The 24394-nt window shown below is 38.4% G+C and overlaps 1 protein-coding gene across 1 annotated transcript in view; it reads left to right on the top strand.

The window, feature by feature from the left end:
* The window catches only part of DYNC2I1 (dynein 2 intermediate chain 1), a 774274-nt gene that overhangs the window by 143786 nt on the left and 606094 nt on the right, over positions 1-24394 (top strand). The window contains exon 4 of the mRNA XM_044062024.1: positions 23702-23831. Within this exon, the coding sequence (XP_043917959.1) occupies positions 23702-23831 (130 nt within the window). The remainder of the gene's footprint in view (positions 1-23701; positions 23832-24394) is intronic.

The following is a 24394-nucleotide window of genomic DNA, read 5'->3' as shown; positions in this document are numbered from 1 at the left end:
ACTGTTGGACATTAGAAATTTGCACAGCATCCCTTCCAGAACGCATACTTCAGAGAATACAACAAGTTCAACCACTGCTCTGTCACCACAAATCCACAGCTCAATCTGTACTTCAGCTATTGTGGTCAATGGCAGCTTCAATTACCATTGTTCCTCTAGCCAGATTCCACGTGAGACTTCTTCAGTGACTACTTCTCACTCAGTGGTATCCTCTACAACATCCTTTGTCTGTTCAAATAAGTGTAACTCAGAGATGCAAGCAGAATTTACTCTGGTGGATGTCTCAAAATCCCCTACAATGGTCTCGCCCTTTCAACTCCCATCAACTGATAGCCACGATGACCATGGATGCCTCCCTGATGGGGTGGGGGCTATATTAGGGAAATTCGGTCCAAGGCACCTGGTCGGAGACAGAGGCCCTCTTGCATATCAATGTCCTGGAACTAAGGGCGGTGCCTCTAGCGTTGCAAGCATTTCACTCCATCTTTCCATCTGGGACTATTGCAATCCTATCAGACAACATGTCAGTGGTCTGGTACATCAACAAACAAGGAGGCACCAGATCTTACCCGTTATGCCAAGAGGCCTTGAGAGTATGGCAATGGGTGATAGTTCACAACCGCTTTCTGATTGCAACGCACATTAGCAGGAACTCCAACGTGATAGCGGACAAATTGATCAGATGGGTTCTACAGCCTCACGAGTGGTCCCTCAATCCTCTGATAGCGGCAAAAATCTTCAACCGCTGGGGCCAGCCTTGCTGCAACCTCTTTGCCTCCCCAACCAACTACAAGTGCAGGAACTACTTTGCCCTGATCCTCCCTCGGGGACAGTCACAAAGGGACGCTGTAGTCCACGCTTGGCCCCCGGGTCTTCTTAATGCATATCCTCCTCTCCCCCTCATCTGCCAGTTTCTGAAGAAAGCACAACAGTTGAAGAGCAAAGTGATCCTCATTGCTCCATATTGGCCTCAACAAGTCTGGTTTCCCTTCCTCTGGCCTCACCTGCTAGATCAACCATGGATCCTCAGTCCATCCACAATGTTGATCACCCATCTGCAGGGTCTGATTCACCCCAATCTAACAACCCTGAAGCAGACAGCTTGGTTTCTCCACTTCCAATGATTGCCAGGCATGAAAACCTATCATCCCTTGTGCACAATATTCTTATTGCATCTCATAAATCGTCCACCAGACTAATCTATCTTAAATGGAAAAGGTTCTCTCTATGGGTAGAAAATAAACAAGTAGACCCCTTGTCAGCCCCAGTCTCGGTGGTATTGGATTACTTATCACATCTTTTCCACTCTGGGATGTCTGCCTCTACTATCTGTGTACATTTAGCTGCCATCTCAGATTTCCATATTGGTTTTCAAGATTCTTCACTTATGTCGCACAGACTCTGTAAGACTTTCTTGAAAGGGGTTTTCCACCTAAAACCTCCCTTTAGAGAATTGGTACAACCTTGAGATTTGGCTTTGGTTCTGCAACCTCTAACAGGTCCCTCCTTTGAACCTGCATCTTCATGTGATGTAAAATATCTCTCTTGGAAAACTTTGTTTTTGATTGCAATCATATCGGCCAGGCGATTGTCAGAACTTCAGGCCTTATGCATCAAACCTCCCTATCTTATCTTCCATAAGGATCGGGTACCACTGAGAACTAATTCTACCTTTTTACCAAAAGTGGTGTCAGACTGATCTATCAACCAATCTATCGATCTTCCAATGTTCTTTCCTAACCATTCTAACAAGGGAGAGTATTCCCTGTACTCCTTGGATGTTCATAGGCAAATATGATTTTATCTGGACAGAACTAAATCTACCCATAAATCAGACCAACTGTTTCTGGCTTTTTCTGGACCTAGATGGATTCATCCTGTAGCAGAAGTTACATTGGCTTCATGGTTGAAAAATTGTATTACCTTTGTCTACAACGAAAACAATCTCACCTTGCCTCATAGAGTCAAAGCACATTATACAAGATCTATGGCAACTTCAACAGCTTTCCATGCTAAGGCTTCTTTCAATGATATTTGCACAGCTGCAACTTGGGCCAAAGCTCATACATTTATTCTTCATTACAAATTGGACTTGGCCTCCAGAGGTAGAGCTTCCTTTGGCTCCATGGTGCTCAGGAATGTCCTTCCATGAGGACCAGCCAGGAATGCAGGTAGCTGGGGACTCTGTCCCATCATGGTCTGGTACATCAACAAACATCATATCGGTACAGCATCAGATAAAGAAGTTATGTCTTACCATAACATTCCATCTGTGTTGTTGATCTTCGTTCATTCATTACTTCCCACCCTCCATCCCCTATCCGGAGGTTCTTGGTTGATCTCATGTACTCCTTTCTTGTAGGTCTGTTATGACCAGAGGTAACCTCTACTTTTATCTATCAACTTGCAAACTCGATCTGAGGTAACAGGGAGCAGAGCATTCTGGGTAGGACCTTGACTCAAGAGTTTTTGGCTGACACGAGCTTGATATTGGCGGCTCGGTTCCGAGGATGGAACCGATAAGCCATCAGTGATGAATGAACGAAGATCAACAACACAGATGAAACGTTATGGTAAGACATAACTTTTTTTTTTTTTTTTTTTTATGACAATGCCAAAACTGAGTAAAAAAGTGAACTTTAACCTCATCAGCATCAGCATAAGAAAAACATGTATTGTGTCCGTAAACTTTAATGGGTGTACTATCACACATGCATGAAGATGACCCATTAAAGCAGGTGGACACATTATATATTAATCCAAAATGAAGGAGGTAGATACCCCACAACCCCAAAGCAAACCAGGTAAACAACGTAGAATAGAATAAGAGAATAAACTAAAGTAAAGCGCGAAGTAAAGCCACATAGAACGCTCAGATCAGACTTTTTAACACAAAACAAAAAAACTCATTCCAATAATATATAAAAAAAGCACCAATACACCTTCCCCCCCATATCACGTGTTCCACATAGCATCCGCTTGAGGGATAGCATTTCTCATCTGAAGGTAGTAATCACTATCAACATTATATATTAACCTAAAGTGACATCAAGCTAGGGAATAGAAGAGTTATTTGGGCCAGGTTTGAAAAGTTTATGAAGCTTTTTATTACAAAAACTGTCCGAAAAGTAAGGAAGGGCAAGTGGGGAAAAAGCATCACAGGACATGAGTTATCAAATGCTGTGATATGTATAATATTGGCAAATCACTTTAGATAACTTTTAACTTGACAATACTTCATTACCATGCCTCTCCAAAACTGAGGGTTTACTTGATCTGTTGAGAAACTGGCAGGTATTTCCTATTGCTGAAGTCTTGCTTGTTAGATCCAGGAGATGTTGCTCTGCATAATTGATGCCCACACACTGTCTAAAGTTTCTATACCCTTGCCTGTCTGATTTTGTTGCAAGTCTTAATGTGTCATAGGTACTTTATGGATGTCTGGTTTTTTTTTTGCATACCTGTTGTCATTTATTTCAGCTAGATGTCTCATGTTTGTTGTACTGCTTAATACTGTTACTCATTCTGGGTTCACATGTCTTCTGATGATCCACCCTGTCATTTTATTTCTGACTTGCTACTCTGAGGATCACATTTCCCCTGACTACACAAGCTATTTTGCTTTTCTCTCTATTTGGTGAAAACATGCAAGCCTATTTGGATCCGTGCTGTAGCATATTACAAGACTCTTACTTTCCGCAGCAAGTCAATATGTAACTCTGTATAGGTAAGAAATAGGGACATCATGTTTAGCTTCCTGTCCTATAGGTCTGGCTTTATTTATCTTGCTATACAAAGTGTGTCATCATCCCATTGTGCCAGTTTAAAATTTCAGTGGCTTACCTGAAGGCTATCCAGCTCTGAAGGCTCTTAGCATGGAGTTTCCTCAAGGTCATCCTGTTATACTGTAGAATGTACTGCTTCTTCTCCTACCAAGATGGGCAGTGAGGTCTCAGAGTCTAGCTGTTCTCCTAGAAAAGGCAACTCACACCAGTATTCCTTTGTGTCAGTTGTTCTCTCTGTCTTATTTAGTTTTTATTTGTTCCTTCCTTTATAAACCTGATGCATAGAAACATCTTCCTTTTGCTTAGAGTGCCAGTATTTTGGCACAGCAGAAGAATAATAAGGCTCTCTTCAAGGTTATCTTGTCCGTCAGTCTACACCATCTTTTTTTGTTTTGCTTTACCTGTGAAGAGGGTACATCAGAACACATTTTATTTTCAGTTTTATTTTTCTCTAGCTCATAGATACCTCTTTCCTAGAGTCTGTTTGATTTTCTGCCTTACACTAACAGAAATAGGTTTGGATGATGACCAGGTATTATTTTTTTCTTGCTTACTACATTGACAGAGTCTTTCTTACTGGTAAGTTTTGTATCCTATACATTAATCTGTTGAGTTGAATTCTCCATTTGCAGGGCTTTCTGCTTATAACTTAACAGAAAGTTTAAAATTGTGCTCATGTTGTCTGTTTTCCATACTTCCTAACCTTGTTTACTTAGCATACACTCTTTCAGTGTTTTTTTTTTTCATTTTTCATCTCTTCATTTATGCTAGTTACTTCTGCAACATGCTTTGTTAAATTTTCAGAATGCATTATCTTAGCATGCAAGTCCCTTCCTTCTAATGATTCCACTTTTGAGGCTACTGTGCCATAGGTGTATGTTGACATATATCTAAGTGGTGCAGGTTCTTTCTCTGTCTATATCTTTAGCCAAATGTTTGCACCCTTAGTGCCTTCTGTTGGCTTTGGGCACTCTAATGAATATCTTTGGTGGTTGCTCCTCCCACTTTCCACTCCTTCCACTTTCCACATTAGACACAAGTGTATATGTAGACTTTTATGTTTGCTAGTTCCGGTCCTCATACTGGTAGAATGATCTGTCAGAAAGGCTGTCTTCTTCCTGTTGCATCCATGGAACCACCTTCTACTCCAAATAATGCAAACGACTCATCTTACTCTATTTAAACATTATTTGGATGATTGGATGGGTAACCACAACTTCATCCCCCATTTCATACCCTTGTTTCTCATGGAGAGAGAAAACCTGTAAATGTCCCAACATATCCTTGTTCAGCCCACCTCTGGGTTATTCATATGCAAAATATAAGGGATAAGACTGCAATGGGAATGTAAAACTCGATTTCTTGAGATCCTTACAGATAAATAGCCTATTAAGTACAATTAAATTGTGCCTATGTTAAATTGGCTACTACTGAAGAAGGATAAACTGCCTTCCCAGCCACATATTTTATTTCAAGCTATGTAATAAGAAACTTGATTGTCTCAGTGAATGCATACTACTTCAGTTATGTTTTTATCAAGGATTTTATTTTCACATACATACATACTGCTTTTTATCATTGTGACCACACTGTCTGATTCTACCAGTCCCTGTAGAACCCATCATCAAGACATTGCACTTAAGTATCTTTACAGTAGCACAATAATATAATGCAGTCGCAACCATTTCACATTTTATAGACATAACATCACTAGCAGCCTGCCTTCAGAGGTTATAGTTTCTACAGCTTTAACAGTATTATTGTCAGTAGTATAAAATACTATATGACTGTTTTTTTCCACATTTAAAATGGAGTAGTTTGATAAATGCTTTTCTCCATGTCTATGCTGCTTGGTTTTGTAGAATTATTTGATGGCATAACAATGCTTGTACTAACACGGCAATACTTTCAGAGTCCTTATGGTCAGTTTGAGACATCCGCTTTCTAAAGCAATAGGTAAAGAGCTCTTAAGTTTGTCAGTAGCTAACATTTTTCCTGTATATGGTTTATCACATAATTGTGGTTCTGCCATTTTGTTATGAGAAACAAAATCCAGTTATGAAACTTTTGAGCTTGATTCTCTATGGTAATACCAGCTTTGGACAGTAGAACATGTTTAACAATATTAATGTTCTGATGCTCAGTTCTCTCTATGTCCAAGAAGGATTTTATGTGTTCTTTGGTAAGCTGAGCTGAAAGAATCTTTGCCAGTCAATTCAGCCCATTAGTCCTGGTGGATGTACCACTCAAAGGTGATAAGATATGCTTTTGGATCATCCTTCCCACTGGTTAGTTAGTGGAGGAGCTGTACTTAGGGGAGGGATCCATTTTACCATTGCCTCCATCCCTTCAGCTGTGGCAGTAATAGTCTTCAGTAGCTTCTTCACAGTTGTCATTCTGGTAAATAGACTAGCACACAGTTGCAAACAACCCACAAAAAAAAAAAAAAAAAACAGCACACACCACACCACAGGACTCTATGCCCTGCCCCATGAGGGAAACTAGATGGATAACTCCTTTGTTTACTGTGATTTATACAGTCTTTAAGAATTAACCATAAAAAGTGCCAGAAAATGCCCACTGCAGTCTACTAGTGATTAACATTAAAGGCAGCATTGATGAAATGACAATTTGATGTACTGTCAGCAACTCATATGCATACATACATACATACACACACACACACACACACACACACACACACGCGTGTATATGTGTGTGTGTGTATATATATATATATATATATATATATATATGTATATATATATATATATATATGTGTGTGTGTGTGTGTGTGTGTGTGTGTGTGAGAATACATAAACAGTTGGAACTTTAAGATTATGGTCTTCATGACTTCCAAGATGGCCGCACACTAATCAACAGCTTAACTTCAGCTCTCCCAGTGTGAAAATAGAAACTGAGAAACTGCAGCCAGAGTTACTGTCAACTTGAGTACAATTCAGTTACTGGCTAGCAAGTACACTGCCTGGATGCTTGTATAGGATAAACTAAGAGAGCCTGAGAGAAAATTAAGAAGAAAAAGTGGAGAGGAAACACTGACTGGGAAGAATCCTGTATCTGTTGAGCAAAAAGCAGTTCAAGATGCAGGCTTTGTGCAAGATATGGCCTTCAGTAATCTAGAGGAAAAACAAGCTAAATGTGTTCAGAGCCATACCTCTCAACTGTCCAGAGTTTCACAGACTGTTCATATTTTTGATGTGTTCCTCATACAGTTTGTGGTTTTCTGACAAATCTTTGATGATTGACGCCACTTAATAGAAACAGTCTTTTGAGTATAACTTCATATCATTCAGAAAGTGCATGCTAGCACAAAACATTCTAAAACTTTCTAATTTTTTAAAGGTTAATATTTAAAATCTTTCCCTATTTTTTGGCCTTGGTTCCCCCATTGTTTGTGATTTTTTCCAAATTTCTTGTGTTAAGAGGTTGAGAGGTATGCTTAGAGCTGATTAAAATAAACAATTCACTGTAGGAGTATATCAACTTCAATAACGAAAGGCTGGAAGAAGCTTTAAGCAAATATTCAGATGAGTTGATAAAACTGGAAAAAAAATCAGAGGTTGAAATGAAGAAAAGGCTGGCTGGCTATGAGACTGCTGAATAAGGGATGTTTCAGAAATGATAGAATATGAGGACAGTGCAAATAGGGAAAATCTTAGATTTTCTGTTGTGTAAGAGAAGCTAAAAGGAACAGACTGTATTAATTTTATGAAGGCACAAGTAAGCAAATGGACTGGTATTCCACAGCAGAAACCATTCATTGAAAGGACACACCATGTGTAAGCTCCAAATCTGGCCATGATAAAGCAGCCAAAACCTTTATTAAGAAAGATGTAAACCTACCAGCAGAAATAGTTGATCCTGACAAAACTTTGGCAAAGGGGGGTATTAAAAGTTGGAGAAAGCAGAGTGTTTGTGGAAAGTGATTATTCACTGTACACCAGGCAGAAGAGAAATAATTTCTTTTAATAATCAGAGAATGTCAAAAGACACGTGTGAGATTCAAACTGCTGTATCCAGTTGTCTTCAGAATATTTTTTTTCATGGAAGATCAAAGTCAGTTTTTTGATGTAGAGCAGACTAATGAGGAAGTGCAAAGTTTGTCCCATAAACAATGAGCCATCATGCAGAAAGGGACTCTGCTTCTCATTCTTCTGGTAATAAAGCACATGGAGAGATGCTGCCAGTGAAACCTTTTCCACTGTTCCAAAAGAAAATGCTCTAGAGACAGAGAACGGTGCAGGAATTGACCAGAAGTAGCAGAAGCAACATGGGATTGAACTGGAATCTGGAGTTGGGAGATGGAAGTGAACAGAAAGAAGACCAGCAAAATGGAAATTGGTGGATAAATGTGAGACTGCAAAGCATTAATCACATTTGTGAAATATGACTGTATAAGAATAAGTAGAAAGAGTGGACTTTTGTTGACTCAGTTAAACTTGTGAGGAACACTATTAATGTTTGGGAGGATGAAGGAAAAAGATAACTGTAAATAAAACATTTTCATTTTTTAACAATATTTTATGAAACTTTTTACAATACAAATTGTATATTTTATAGCAAATTTTTAAAGAAAACAGAAGACTTTTTTTTCTTTTTCTTCCTCTTCTATTTCTTTCATCGTTTTTGGTATTAAGAAATGTTGGCATTACAGGGCAAAAAGTAAAGAAAAGCTAGACAAAACATGTGTAAGTTAATAGGCTGTAGTCTTGGGATGTTGAGGTGGGAGATGGGTTGGAAAGTACACAGATCATAATATGTGTACAGATTATATGTTTTCTCTTACTTTTGCATAGGTGAATGTCTGACTTGAGATCCTTGGCTAAATTTAATAACAAATTTTAAGTGGAACCATGTAAATATGAGAACAGTATAATGAAACATTTTCCTTTAGAAATGTTTCAGTTTGTCTTTTAGGCTGCAACAGAGGAATAGATTTTTCTTTTTTCTCTTTTCCATGGAGGAAAGCTGATAATAGGGCAAAAAAGACAGAACATTGGTTTATTCAAGGCTAAAAGTTAATGATTTCTAAAAGTATTCAAGTGGTTTTCACATCTGGGAAGGGGAAGTAAAAATAAACAAACCGACACCAATTAGGGTAAGTAGAGGCCAAGCAGTAAAATGCATCTTAGCATGGATAACCTCGGTTTCGGGTTAACTAGGGCTTGTATTAGCTGTCTTTCCAGCACACACCTATTAAGAAGGTTAAAATTCAATATTTGAAGATGTACAGTTATGTGTTTGTATTAAGTTACTAGGTTATGGGAGTGTGTTTTTTTTTGTTTGAGGGGTTTTATTAAAATAAAAAGTCTTGTAAAATGTGACATGAACCTATGTTCATAAAATGTTGATAAAAAAATGTATAAAGGATTGACTTGCAAAGCATTAGTGAATGCATGTGTCACAAAACTGGAAACAGACATTTAAAAAAGCTGCCTTATATAATAGCTGGAAATAATGACTTTGTACCATAATGATGACACTTTCCATGTTATCTTGGAATGTGAATAAAAGAAATAATAATTATATTAAGAAATGGAGAGTGTACATAGTAGTGCTGTAGGAGACATATTTTGAAAGAACTTAGCATGTGAATTTGATAAAGAAAGGATTTCACAATGGATATTCTTCAGAATGTCTGGGACCAAGGAAAAGATGAGTACTTATATTATTTGCTAGAGGAGTTCCAGTAATGATAGAAGATAGAAAAAAAAGATAAGATCCCTTGACAGTCACATCGCCACAGTAGTCCGGAAGTCCTTCTATGTGGCACACCTCATCATAAAAGGGTTCTCATCCAGGAAAAACGAGGTCATTGTTCCCCTCTACTCGTCACTCATTAGACCCATTATAGAGTACAACGCCCCTTTTGGAATGTACCTCACAAGACCTCTGCAGCAGCTGGAAAGGCCACAGGAGTACCTCTTAAAGGGGATTACTGGCCTCAAACAAATGCCCTACACTGACCACCTCAAAAAACTCAATCTTTACTCTGTAGCATATCGCCTACACCAAGGTGATCTCTGCCTAACATATAAAGCTATGTCAAACCCAGAGCTGTTTGACATGCTACACCTAAAGAAATCCCAATTCTTCTGAGCTGCATGTTCTAGGGACCTAAACCTTGTCATCACAATAAACAGGACACACTGGAGGGATAGATTCCTGTCCCAGAGACTTCCTATACTCCGGAACAAGCTACCCATCTTTGTCAAGCAAAGTTCTTCATTAGCACTCTTCAAGAAAAATCTTGATGAGTGGATGGGAAATAGGAAATACACCCTGGGGATCACTTCTGTGGCTCTGCTCGGCAGGGGCACAGGAAATTAACTTTCTTGGGTGGTGTAAGCCAGGGAATATTGTTGGTTAGGCTTACTTAGGCCCTTTCCAGTTTTTTGTTATTTGAGTTGATATACGCTTTCAATGTTTAGTTTATTATAATCATCTCTGAACACATTTGCCCCAGGATTCAATAACATCAGCATTAAGTGTACACCATTCTGAGTGAACAGACAACACAGGCATAACTCACACCTTCTTCCTCTTAATATTAGTTTTCCTACTGATTTTCTTGTAGCTTAAAATATCAAAAAGGGATTCATAAAAGTTACCACAAAGTGTAGACTACATATACACTTAGTGTAATCTTTCTGAGTGACTAGAAAACAAAAAAATGTGGTAGGAATGTTCTTGAATGCATATCATGTACACTTAGTTTAGGCTTTAATGAATCTGGCCCTTGATTTATTTTTTCCTATAGATTATTGGAAAACACGTCTTGTATCAAAGCTGGAGCCTGAACTTCTTTTTGCTGAACAGCTGCAGGATTCTTCCCAGTCAGTGTTTTCTCTCTACCTTTTCTAATTGACTTTTTTCAGGCTAAGTTTCTTCTCTGTTGACAAGCAGGCAATGTACTTACCAGCTAGTAGTAACTAAATTTACTCAGTCTGGCAGAGTTGCTTGCCATTCTCTGTGTTTCTTTTTTCACACTAGGAGAGATGAAATTATGCTGTTGATCAGTGTTCAGCCATCTTTGAAGTCCTTGGACAGTTTGAATCTTGAACGTAAGCTTTGTTATGGAAAGTTCTAGCACTGAATGTCTAAAATGCTGAAGTTTTCCTGAGGTCAAAACATTCCAAGCTGGGTCCATACCAACAGTGTTCAGCTGACAGTATTTTTACTTTAGGTTTCAAAGTACCAGAGAGAGATTCTTGCATTAGATAAATGCACATGGTCTACTAATGCACTTTTTAAGAACAACTAAAGATAAGGTAGACAAAACAGCTTTTTGTGTCTTTTATACCATATAAAGGCATACCTTTGATAGAACAAACTCTTTATAAGTATCTGTCAATCTGCATCTTTCTTTGTTGTTATAATCATGGGGAAAAAAAAAACATAGGATGGGTGGGTTAGATTACCTTACCAGGGCAGCAGCAGCAGCAGCCACAACAGATTTCCTCAAGAATGTATCAACAAGAGTATTTGTGAGCCATCCACCTGGATCACTATACATACCTTCTCCAGGCATTACAAACTGAACAGTCTCTGCAGTATATGATTTGGTACTTCTGTCCTGCAGTGCATGTTCTAACCTCTTTTTAGGTCTGAGGTCAGGCTACTACTGGTGTTGTTGAGCTCTTTAGTACTCTTCCAGTGGATAAGGCATGGTACAACAGCAGTAATCTTTATGCTGAACATTCTACAGTTGTTTGAATACACTCAAAAGAAAAATAGGGTCTATGACACTGGATCGAAAACAGATTTCATCGAATGGCTTTTACACCGAAAATGCTGTTGATAGAGATCAGTTTTGTGAGATCATGGTACAGTGAAGATCGGAAAATTTGTCCTTTTCTCACTGTAGTGCAATCCCGGAGTTGGTATATATATATATATATATATATATATATATATATATATATATAAATATATATATATATATATATATATATATATATATATATATTTAGAGGGGTGTGTGTGGGGGGCACAGCCCCCCACAAAAGTGATTTCTGTCAACGGCATTTTCGGAGTAAAAGCCATTCGATGAAATCAGTTTTCGTTACAGTGTCATAGACCCGAAAAATTTAGGGTAGATTCCAAAAGATGTGCTCTTGGTGTTAAGTAATTTACTCTGGCTTAAAGCATACCTGTAAAGCACTTATACCGAGAGCAAATCTTATAAGAGTCTGGCCTTAGATGTTCAAATAACAGAATTACTTCTGGGTATAGATTCCCATCTGATTTGGGTGTCTGCTGAATTCAGAATATAATCATCATGCCTCTTGTACTGCTTACCTATTTGTCATCTTTGCAGAATTTCTGAATACCAATTGTGTAATTTAGTAAGTCAGTGTTTTGAAATATCACAGCAGTAGAAAGTCTTCCTTCTAAGGCCTTAATAAAAAAAATCATAGAAATAATGGAAGGTATTATTTTGAAAAGGTTTGTGTAACAGTATATCATAACTTTTGGGCTTACCCATCTTCTGTTTTCCATGTTAGATTTTCCAAGCTGTTTGTATTTACCTCTGATATATTTCATCTGTGCTGGTCCTGTGTCTCTGAGGGTACATATCCAGGTGACACGGGGCTCCTATTTCTAGCCGTCATTGTCATGTGCTCTGTTCAGTTCTTCTCTGTCTAAGAACTTTTGGTCTGTTAGTTTCATTCAGAGGGTACCTTATTACTTAATGTCTTGCTTTTTGCCATTTTTCAGTAGACAGTCTTGAAAAATTAAACAAAAAATCATTTTCTGGACTGCAAATTAAGTGAGGTTTTACTCCTTAAATAGCTCAGAAATCTTACTTTGGTAGAATATTTCACCTGAAAATTATGACATCCTCTTTGTATATTCTTTAGGGTATGAAAAATGTGTTAAGAGTTTCTGCTATTTGTGTAAAGTTTATCAGGGCTGCTAGATTAAGATATTTAAAGGTATTTTCTTCCTTTGTGACTGAGAAGCATTTAAATCTCTTGAAAAGTGTTTAAAAAATTCCAGACTTTTTATTATTATTAGTTCAGGTAAGTAGACTGGACCACATCAGTCTATTTCAGCCAGTAACTTAAAAATGCACTTGTATACAAATGTGTATACATTGCAGTTAGGGTAAAGATGTCATTTAATTGTTATTGCTAGAAAATTAAATGAAAAATTCCTAGAAGTGTAATACTGAACTCCTTTAATTAATGTTAAATGAGCAGTGAGTATCATAGTGGTTAAAATATGAAGAATGAAGATATCTATAGGTACAGCAGTTTCTTTCAAGACCGATAGTTCAAGATTGGATTAGAATTTAACTTTATGTCGAGAACTAGAAAGAGGGCAGCTGCAGGTTGCCAGGCTAAAGAAATTGAATTTTTAAAAGGAGAAAAAGTGGATAGGTTTTAGATGTGGTGGGAAGAGTTCTGTAACTTTGGGCCTACGGTAGGGATACATGTGGAGAGAAGATTTGAATGAGTTAAATTATTGGTGGGCTAATAGTGTCTTGGGATTAATTTCATCTGAAGGTGTAGACAGAAACTGATGTGCAGACGTTTGTAAATAGTGGCAAGAAGAAAAATGGATTGGAGATGGATAAGTAACACACTGATCTTGGATTATTAATGTTGAATGCATAAATATAAATGGAAGTTTAACAGAATGAAAGGAGACAGGAGAAAAGTGAAATGTCTGAAAAGCCAAAGAAAAAAAAGAATAATTAAAATTTTTAACAACAGAATATTGTTGAAATGTAAGTATTGTACCAGTTTGATATATATGTATCTTCAGGTTGATTACTCCCAGAATGGGGATCTTTGATCTGCACATAAAAGTACCAACAAACTATCTCCAGCTTCTCTGCTTTGAGCAATAAAGGTAAAATCAACACTGCCATTACCATCTTTTGAGGCATCTAAAATAATACTGCACATACAAAAGCTGGCACAGCCTGAATACATGATACTAGAAGAAACTAAATTAATCCGTGCTGAAGAGGTTTCATTCTTAACAAACATATCTAGAGGTACTCTTGTGGCATCTCATGTAACTTTACTACAAGCTATTTGCTTGTGAGTATTTCAATATTGTACAAAAAATACTATGCAACATAAGAAACCCATCTTGGTCTTCTCCTTAGACCATTAATGTATTTACCTTTCATATGATGAATGTGAACCTTTTTCAGTATCCGTAGCAACTACGTACTGTCATTGAGGGTAGAAAGAAACATAAAAGGAGACCCTCAATTTTTTTCTTGCTAAGAAGTAGGAGACATGAAAATGAGTCGGAGTGAATCTTCTTCATATCCAGACTTTGATTACAGAACTATGTAGTTACAGTCAACTGGCTACACCACTGTTCACCACCATGACATCACCTTTGTTGAGACAGACAGGTGTATGGGACACTACTTTGGTTGGTGATGCCTTTTTCTTAAAAAAATGCATGAACATTACGCATCTGCTGGAGTCAGAGTATCTGTCATCTCTTCCATGTGTTCCAGTTACCATGAAGGCTAATAACACCCAGATACCCAGTCAACAGCACTCAAGAGTAGAGCGGGTCTGTATGGTAGATAGTAGATAAGATGTCTCTTTATAATGATCAGAAAGCATATCTTTGCATCATCAATGTACTCCACAGCCCAGGTTAAAAAAAAAATGAAAACTAACAATGAAACAATGAACCAAAAAGTACAAAACACCCATGGTATATGGAGCCAGTCATTACGTAATAAAAATCTAATAAGTGCCTTTATTCGACTCACATTAACAGTGGCCTTCCTCAGAAGGATGTAAGTGGATGATTGCATCCTCATAACCTAGCCACAAGAGCTATAGTTATAGGCCATCAATCACTCAGTCCTTTTTTGCAGTCCTTGGGGATCGCAGTGTTTGACAGCCAATCATCCCTGGCAAGTTCATCTTCATTGACTTTCTAAGGGGCTGCATTAAACTTTCCAAGTGAAAGTCTTTCTACAGCAATCCAAACTGCTGGAAATTCAAAAATGTAATGGCAAATTTTTCTAAGTAACATACCATTATAATAAGACAGTCCCTAAACACCCTGGGCTGTTATAGCTTTTTGTATATTTTCCATTCCTTTTGTAAGGCATCATGTGACATGGTTTCATGTGGCTCTTAAAACTATCTGAAACAGACTGTCATATGCCTTAGGAACAATTGTTCCTCTTCCCCTGTCAGTCAGAAAGGAGTGACGCTGGGGAATGATCACAGGAACACAGGAATAATATTAGGTAAGAGATTACAAAGATCGTTAGATGCCTAACTATATATACCTTTAAGATGAAACACTGAATAGTTCTCACCATCATTATAGTTCTCACCTCCCACATCAAACATGTTCAAAGTGATGGCTACAATTTTTCTAACAATAACTCAGACCTAACATCAGACACTTCAGACTATGCTTGAAGAGGCTTTTCAGCACTCTAGCAGTGCAGTGCACCTGATCTCAATAAAAAAGTTTGCTGAATAACAACCCTAAAGAACTGAAAACTGTGTTCACACTCCTGAGACCTTTTCAGGGGAAACGTCTGTCTAGGCTACCATTAAATAACTACAGACAATACCACAATTTATGTGGCGCACATAAACAAATGAGGGAGTACCAGATCTTTCCATCTCTAAAAAGTTGCTTTTGGTCTGGCACTGAGCCATTCAGTGTATTTTTCATCCCTTTGCAGTACTTCTTCCAGGCCCACAGAACCAACTAGCAGATTTTCTTAGCAGACATACAACTCTGACTCACAGATTTTTCATAACACTATGTAAATGTGGGCCATACTGGAATGGTATCTAGTAACCACACATCTCAGTTCTCTACTTCAAACCTTTTGCTCCCTAATTCCTCACAAGACTGGTTAGAGAATAGAAAACTTCTCTTTTACAAGAAGCTAGACCACCCTTTATGACTTTCTTCCATTCTCTGTGATTTGGAAAGCAAGATAAAGTCAACCTCATTCTTACTGCTGCTTCTTGCTCAGGACAACCATGGTTTCTCACTTGATGAAACTAGCCACTCTTTCTGCATGGTTATTGCTTGCTGCCTTGGCAGCAAGGTAAAATACTGTACCCTAACAAACTCCAAGCACTGAATCTTTCAGCCTAGAAGATATAATGTTGATTCTTAAAGGGAGCTAGAAGATCTCCTGCAACAAAGTAAAAAAAAGTTTCTTATTCCCCCCACAAAGGGCCTAGACTCATTGAACTGTCCATTTCCAGGGATTTTAGATTACCTTAATCATCTTTTTGAGTCACTTTTAGCATATTCATCCAACATTCATGTTTATGCAGTTTTAGGAGAATGAAAAGAAAAGTCATAGGCCTTATATGCAGCCCATGGTATGCCATCTTTTATAATAAAATAATGTCTCTAAAAAGCAGCACTTCATTTATACCCCAAGGTTGTCTTATCAGTATTTCTTAAACAGTGTAGTCAGTGCTGTCTTCTTTTATCCAAACTTCCAGAATGTAAGAGGGTAATCTTCTTCATGCATTGGATGTCCACATGCAGTTAATTTTATGGTTTCAAGTGCACCAATCACCTTTTTATTTCCTTTTTAGAAGGACAGGGTCTGTTTGGAACTAAACAACCCTTATCAAAGTAGCTAGTTTACTACATTGCCTTTTGCTATGATAAGTACAGTAAGTTCCTGCAAGGCAGTGTTTGTCCACCTTCCTGTAGAGCCACAGGGACAATACAGTTGAAGCAATGACCACGGCTTACTTTATAAATGTTTCTCTATTATCTTTTAAGATAAGATTTTTTTTTGAAGTTGCCATTTAAACTACTGCTCACACCTTCACAAAACTTGATAAATAGCCTGTTGGCAGGAGTGGGTATGAGATCACTGTGTTACAAAGCATTATTTAAATGTCCACTTTCCAAGTACTTTGAGTTGTTCTCAGATGTTACGATTTACTTTTACAGTGATACTCCATAAAGAAGGTAGTACAGTTTTGTGTAAGTATACTTACCATAATAGATCTCTACGGATAAGTAACTGTGACATTGAATCTTTTCCTCCATCTGTGAGGACTTTAAATATAGTAATTGTCCATATAGTGTTCTTCATAAGTGCATTTGCAGACGCTTGAACTTAGAATAGGTCATCAGAGGTTCTGTGCATCATATGTGTAGCACTAAACGTAAGGTGGTAAAAAAAGTGTTTACATTTATTTTAAATTCATACATATTTTGAAAATCTGCTTCATATTTTAGGTGCGTAAATCTGAAATAATCTGTTCTTGTGCCTAGAGTTACCAAGGTCAGCAACCAACAGCAGTCATTGTTAAGTGTAAGAAAGTAGTAGTGCTTATGATTAGCATCCATCAGTGTAGGTTAACTGATAATTTTATAATTCACAGAATACAGATTCATCTTACCCAGTCTTTGTCCATAATTAAACCCAATAGTGTTCTTAATTATCTAGTACATGCCCTCTAAATATACACCAATTTATACTCTCATTCAAATAAAGGCAAAAAGATGTACAGTGTTCAGTCATAGCGTGTACAAGTGCTTTCTATGTCAATGGTTCCATATAAAGTAGAATGTAAAATGTTTTTAATGATTTGAATGTCAAAGTAGAGTATTTTCAGTATAAACGCTTAGTTTTTCTAACACTCGACAACTAGAATAATTTCATTAGTGAGAGAATATGAATACCTGATATTTTCATTCCCAAAATGAATAATGGGACATTTACACATAGTAAATTAAAAATTGTGCTTTTGTGGGCCCCAAAACACAAATTGTCCAGCTTAATTTGTAAAAGTGTTTGATTTCTGCTGTTGGTCACAGAGTAAACTGTTTCAGTATCATCTGCATATTTAGTATGCCAAATGGAATGCAAAATTGGAAAGGAAGACGTGAATAAATGAAATAGTACAGATCCCAAAATAGACCAGGTAGAATTCCTTTAGGCATAGGTCTCTTTGTTTATAACTAATTACCAGTTCTGATACAGATGGGTCTGTTGCTCAACCAGTTAGCAATCTACCTGACTATACAGAGGTTTATTTTTTGTAGCATTTGGGATGTACTCTGTCAAGGAAGAATGCTTCTAAATGCCTTCATCATAGCTGTCATCACCCCCCTTTTTCTTTAAAGCCAAGTATACTATATTAGTTCCCAAAGTATTTTTTGTAGCACAAGTACCGTTAATATAAAAATGTAACAAATTAGATATATATGCTTTACCTTTAAGAAACTCGTGTTGATAAATTTCAGATTACTCCATTATGGAGAAAACTTTTGCAAGCACTCTCAAATACTTTGCTAACAGTAGTTGCAAAACTAATAGGGCAGAAGTTACCAGGGTCTGATTTATCCCTGACTTTGTATGTAGTGGGGCCATCATAGCGTGTCTCCAAAAATCATGTACAAAACCAGTTGTTAATGCCATGCCAAAAATGGTCTAACAATATAAACATTAAACTGCTACTTAGACTTATTGTTGGTCTCCTCAGACCTTATGATAACTGCCCGGCCTCAGGCCCCCAGTGTCTGACATCCACATGGGGTCTATCAGACAGTCTCCTGTCCCCTGGACTACTCCTTTGGTATTTGCTGGGGCTGGTTGTTCATCTAAGGGCATCCCGGGAGCTCTACCACCAGTGCTTCAGTTTGGAGGGGGAGTCATGTTAAATCCCTATTCACTTTCCCTTTTCCCCCTGCTCCCCCCGTGCTCATTGACCATGTCTGAGGTCAACTATCCTCTTTGAACCCTGCCTCCCCTTGGGGGAGTGTCATTGATGAACACACTCCCTCCCAGGACAGGTGTGCCCATCTCTTCCTTCTTATTGCTCTGCCAGTCATGCTAATTTAACCCAGGTCATCTGGGCTGTAATCATGGCTTTATCCCTGTATACCACCTGCTTAGCTTTTTGATAAAGAAGTGAGGAATGCTGTTAGGACCAAATGAAGTATTATTAAGTGCCCTGGTTTTCTCTTCAGTATTTGACAAGGTAATTCTATATATGTATATAATATGGGTGTCATGTAGCTGTTCAAATTTTCACTTGTTCAGTCAGTGGGAAGACCAGCAAAAGTGATTGAATGTAAAAAGATCAGAAATTGATGGTCTTCTCATATGCAAGACCACTATTCAGTATTTGCCATTCCCCATTGTAGTGCAATCCCGGAATTGGTATGTACAAGTTGTAGAGGGGGTGTGGGGGTGCAGGGGGATTGGTCCCCTGCTTTTCTGCAATTCCCGAGTGATGCTTTGAGTCAAACACCTTAGTCAGGTCAAAGTAGGTAGTGTACATTGTTTTTCCCTCATCCGTAACTTTACTGACCTTCTTGAAGAAGAACACCATGACCTGCTCTTGATAGATCGTCTAAAAAAACTCCAGCTATACTCTGAGGCATATCGTCTACTCAGAGGCGATCTCTGCTTAACATACAAGGCCATGTCAAACCCTGAGGTGTTGGACATGCTCCACTTAAAGAAATCCCAATCCCTCAGAGCCACACTTTCCAGGGATCTAAACCTTGTCATCACAATGAACAAAACATGCTGGAGGGACAGGTTCCTGACCCAGAGACTCCCCATACTCTGGAACAGACTGCCCATACATGTCAAGCAGAGTGCCTCCTTGGCCCCCTTCAGAAGGAACCTTGATGATTGGATGGGAGATAGGAAATTCACTCCGGGGATCATGTCAGTTGCCCTGCTAGACAGGGGTCCAGGGAAGTAAATATTGTGGGAAGAAATATCCAGGGAATTGTTATGGCTAGGCTTGTATAGGCCCTAGGGCTGATAGCCTAGTACCAACCTAAACTGAACTGGGTAGGGTCCACCATCCATAGTTTTTCTATGTTATTGTTTATCAAAGTCGTGATAATTCTTTCCATTGCCTTGCATATGCGACTATTCAGACTTATGGGTCTGTAGTTCCTTGGCTCAGTCCTTCATTCATTTGACCTGACGCCTGTCTGGAGGCCTGTCTGGAGGCAGTGGTTAAATTGAGATTCTAGTGGGGCTAGCCATTCAAGGGTGTTTATGCTAACAAAATCCAAGAATATCTAGGCCTGCATGTTTTAGGTCATGTATGATTCTTAGGGGTCTATATCAGATCATCGAAATGGCTCATTATCGAATGCCATAATGTTGAAGTGCAAAACCCGAACCCTAACAATATCGAAACCTCAAAACAGCAAATTTTTTCCCAGGGAAAAAATTTGCTTTTCTGAGAAACACACACACACCACAAGCACACTACAAATCAGCAATCCACACACACATTTAAAAGTTGCATCTAACCCTACACTACACTGCACATACACTACTATCTATCCACTTACCTTAACCCAGACCCTAACCCTAAGATCCATCACTATTGCACACTCACCTCACCTGTGCCCTAACCTTAACTCACTTAACCTGTCCCTAACCCCAAATTCTCACTATCGCACACTCACCTCACCCGTGCTCTAACCCTAACTCACTTAACCCGCCCCAATCCCAAATTGTCACAATCGCACACTTACCTGACCCGCGCCCTAACCCTAACTCACCCAACCCACACCCTAACCCAAATGTCTGCACAATCACACACTTACCTTAACCCAACCCATAACTTTCCACCGCATCACTGAAAACAGCGAAGCCACAACAATGGCCAACCAAATTCTTTCCCCTAGGAAAGAATTCAGTTTTGTGCAGCTTCGCTGTTTTAAGCGTTCGCAATATTGGGTTCGATATTAGATCATTTGAAATTCTGCCATTTCGATGATCTAATATAGACCCATTCCTAGTTAATGTTGTGATAGTTAGAGTTGCATATGAATATGGTGTTGAATTGAAGTAATGTTTGGCAGAGTCTGTACTACATTAAAGTAGGTGGTATGGGCTTCATCAGTCATGTTGGGGGAGGGGGCCTTGTAGCTTATAAAAATATGGTATAAGACTTTACTTATGGTACGTCAGGTATAGAGAAACTCAAGTGTGTCATACTGTCTAACCAGCCTTGAGGTGTGTGTGTGTGTTTGATGTAAATTCAGACTCCTCCACTTTTAGACTCTATCTGTGCTAGAGCTGATCTGAAAGTATGGAAGGCATTATAGCCTTGCACTGCCAGGCTGCCCTCTGTGTCTTTAACCCAAGGCATAGTAATTGCACAGATGTTTATATTCTTCAGGATGAGGGAAGCTAGCAGGGAGTGAAGTTTCGTCTTTAGACTTCTGACAGTAAGCAGTAGCAACTTTAGATAATTCTAAGTTGGTTTAACTATACTGGTAGGTTTATCAGGTTGGCACTGCCTAAAAAAGGCAGTATTAGGATGAAAAAGGTTTTAGACAATATGCAAAAGGCTAAGGGCGACAGGTGCAGACCATGTCTGTCAAAGCAGCATGGTCTGCCTACTATATCTATCTTCCCAGGCAGACAAATATTGTACCCGCATGCCGTGACACCAAAAGCTAAGCCAGTTAAAAAGTCAATTCTCTTCTGTTGGTACTTTGGCACCATCCTTGGAGAAGGTAGAATATTGCTCAGTGCTAGGCTTATATTGACCTGGAATGCATAGTCCAAGAGCTGTATCATATCTTTCTTCATATAGTCCAGGGAGGTATGTCTCAAGTCATTTCCACATATATAGACTGAGGATATTTGTTTTGTGTGTAACTTCTGGGCATCCTTTGAGGTTTTGGAGGATTACATTTATGAATCTCAGCATATGTAGGTCTATGTGTCTGGTCCATGCTTTGTGAAGTGGATGTTGTGTGTGTGTGTGTGTGTGTGTGTGTGTGTGTGTGTGTGTGTGTGTGTGTGTGTGTGTGTGTGTGTGTGTGTCTGTGGTCACTGCCAACCGATTTGATAGTGCTTTTGCTGGTAAGAGCCTTGTCTCCAGTGACATTGTGTAACTACATCCTTCACATACTGTATCTCTTTGCTTTAGAATTAGGTGGTTCTGCATAAGCATGAGACAATTGGTACATTGTCTCAGGATGGACAAGTGTACCAAGCTGACTGCAAAGATAGTAAACTGCAAATCCATGATTATACAACCTTAATTTATTCTTTTTTAGTACTGGTACAACAGGGGTTAACATCTGGCTACTAGGTTGTTACTTGTACTTGCAGGGCTGTGCTTCTCTATACGAAAGCCAGTTGCTGTTTGCGCATCTAGGTACTGGGAAAATTTCCGAGGCAATCTGTTATAGAGAAAAATTAAATTCAAAGTACTTGTGACTATACAAGGCAGTGTAAGGCACCACTGCACGACTAACAGCATTGTCCAAGCACAAGTTTTTTAGAGCATAGAAAACTGATAAAATAAAATGATCCTCTGGCCAATGACAAATCACATTAAAGGCTGACTGAAGTGATTCCCAGCTCAGACACAGATCAGCTATCTCCCACTGCCACTGGAATGCAGGCTGAATCGATTTAGCAGAGTCAAAAGTGCAGAAATTGAACAATTACCAAAGTACCAGCAACAAATACAAAGTAGCAAATTACACAGTAACACTGCCTAGAAGGCTTCTCAAAAGTGCACATAACAGCAGTCAGCAAACAGTGCAATATTAGGGCACTTTAAAATGATTAAAAGTGCAAAAGTTGGCAAGTAAAGCAAAAATAAAGCACTAACACTTAATGTAGTTAAATGAAGTACAAAATAGTAAAAATAAATCTGTTACCTGCCAAAGATGATGCAGGATTAATTCACAACCCTCTCAAAGTGTGGTGAGGATGCCAAACAGATGGAAGCTCTGTGCAAAATTTGCTCAGAGTGATGCAAACACACCAACTGTATAGCAGCACAGAAAACTGCTAAGATAAACAAAATCGGCCTTCTGGCCAATCACCAAATTGCACTAAAGGCTGACCACAGTGATTCCCAGCTTGAAGACAGATCAGGCTATATCCCACTGTCACCCAAATGCAGGACTAATTTCGTCTTAATACAGATATCCCTTTAGCAGAGCCAATACAGAATCCCTTAGCAGAGCCAAACTTCATCTGCAATATAAATGAGACACATTGGAGGGGCAGGTATGTTTCTCAATAGTGCCCCCTCCCTGGAACAGGCTTTGGAGTCTTGTGAAGCAAAGCTTATAATTAACCCTATTCAAATGTAATTTGAACCAGTGGCTAGGAAATCACAACTTTACCCTTGGTTTGGCACTTATGTTCCTAATGGACAGGGGTGCCTGTGAAAACTTGATATAACCGTAAAATTCATTGAGGTATTGAGACATGCCAGCAATATTTTGGTAAATATAGGGTAAGCTTGGCTAGGCTTAAAATGGCTATTGACCCAATAGCCTAGTAACCACTTATGTATAGCTGTGTATTATGCACTTTCAGCATCAGTACATGACATTAAATCCTTCTAATATTTAATACATGGAGTTACAAGTAATTCATATAATTTATTTTTCATTTTCTAACGATCAGTAATTGTGATGTTATTGGATGTGAGAGTTGCAATTATTCTTGTGATATTACCTGATTTGTTTACATAGTTGAAGAAAGACTTTTTATTGTCAGCAAGGAAGACAGCAAGTATTTTCTCCAAAGCTGCTTCAGTAAATCTGATGATTTTACGTAATAGTCAGTTTTCAGCAGTCTTTGACAGATGAAGAGTTTCTAAACTTTTTTGCCATGTAATTTGCTAATGTTATGATACACCATGGAGGTTTTCTTCAATAGAGGGATTTTCTCATTAGAGCTAACCTTTTCAGATATGTAAATATTGATAAAGTTATCCATTCTTTCATAGAACAGTTATTACATTTCAGTAAGATTATTAGGGGTACTCGGTTGTTTTTGGAACTGAAGCCTTTGCTGTTTCTTCACTGTGTTTTAAGAATGTATATAAATGAAAGTGTAAAAGCTACTGTGCAACTTAGTTTTCCCTGTGTTTATTTTATAGGTTATGTCTGTTTTGATCGAAGAAGATCGAGCTGAAATGCAACCCAGTCAGATCTTTAAATCTAAAGGAACTAGCCTTTCTGTATGCGATGGATGCTTTCAGTTCAACACTAACTTACCATTCCTCCATGGTAATATGTTATTCTTCATGTAGTCCGGAATTTAAATTATTTGTAATTATTGGTTTCCATTCCTAACCTGCATATGCTTCCTTTTTTCCCTGTTGTTGTAGGAAGTTTGTGCTGTTTTGCTGTCCTGTAGATTTGCTAAATATGTGACATAGTAGTCTAACTTGTTTGTGGCGACTTTTTGTTTGACTTTTGAATGTCTCAAAACTACTTCCCAGTCCAAGCAGACTCATTGTGCGGGGCAGTGAAAGATATGCTTTCTTAATTTTTTTTTTCATGGTTGATTTGAATTGTTTTTACGGGAAAATTCTTAGTTGTTATAGTCACTGTGCATTGTCTTTTTGCAATCACTAGTATTAGAACATGAGAAACTAAGCAGCACTGCAGACCAATTAACAAGTTCACACCCTTCAGTTCAGATGCAGAAAATCCAAGTGACAGTTCACTGGAATATCTGCTTTTCATTGTGTTGCTTTGTGATTTTCTTTGCTTTCCTGTCTAAGTTGTTGATGTATGCTTGCCAAATAAAGTGAATGACAAAGTAATGTGAAGAGTGTTAGATATCA

The sequence above is a fragment of the Protopterus annectens genome, chromosome 2.part1, assembly GCF_019279795.1.
Source record: "Protopterus annectens isolate FY-2018-M chromosome 2.part1, PAN1.0, whole genome shotgun sequence".
NCBI classification, from domain to species: domain Eukaryota; kingdom Metazoa; phylum Chordata; order Ceratodontiformes; family Protopteridae; genus Protopterus; species Protopterus annectens.
This window is presented reverse-complemented; position numbering and strand designations above follow the sequence as displayed.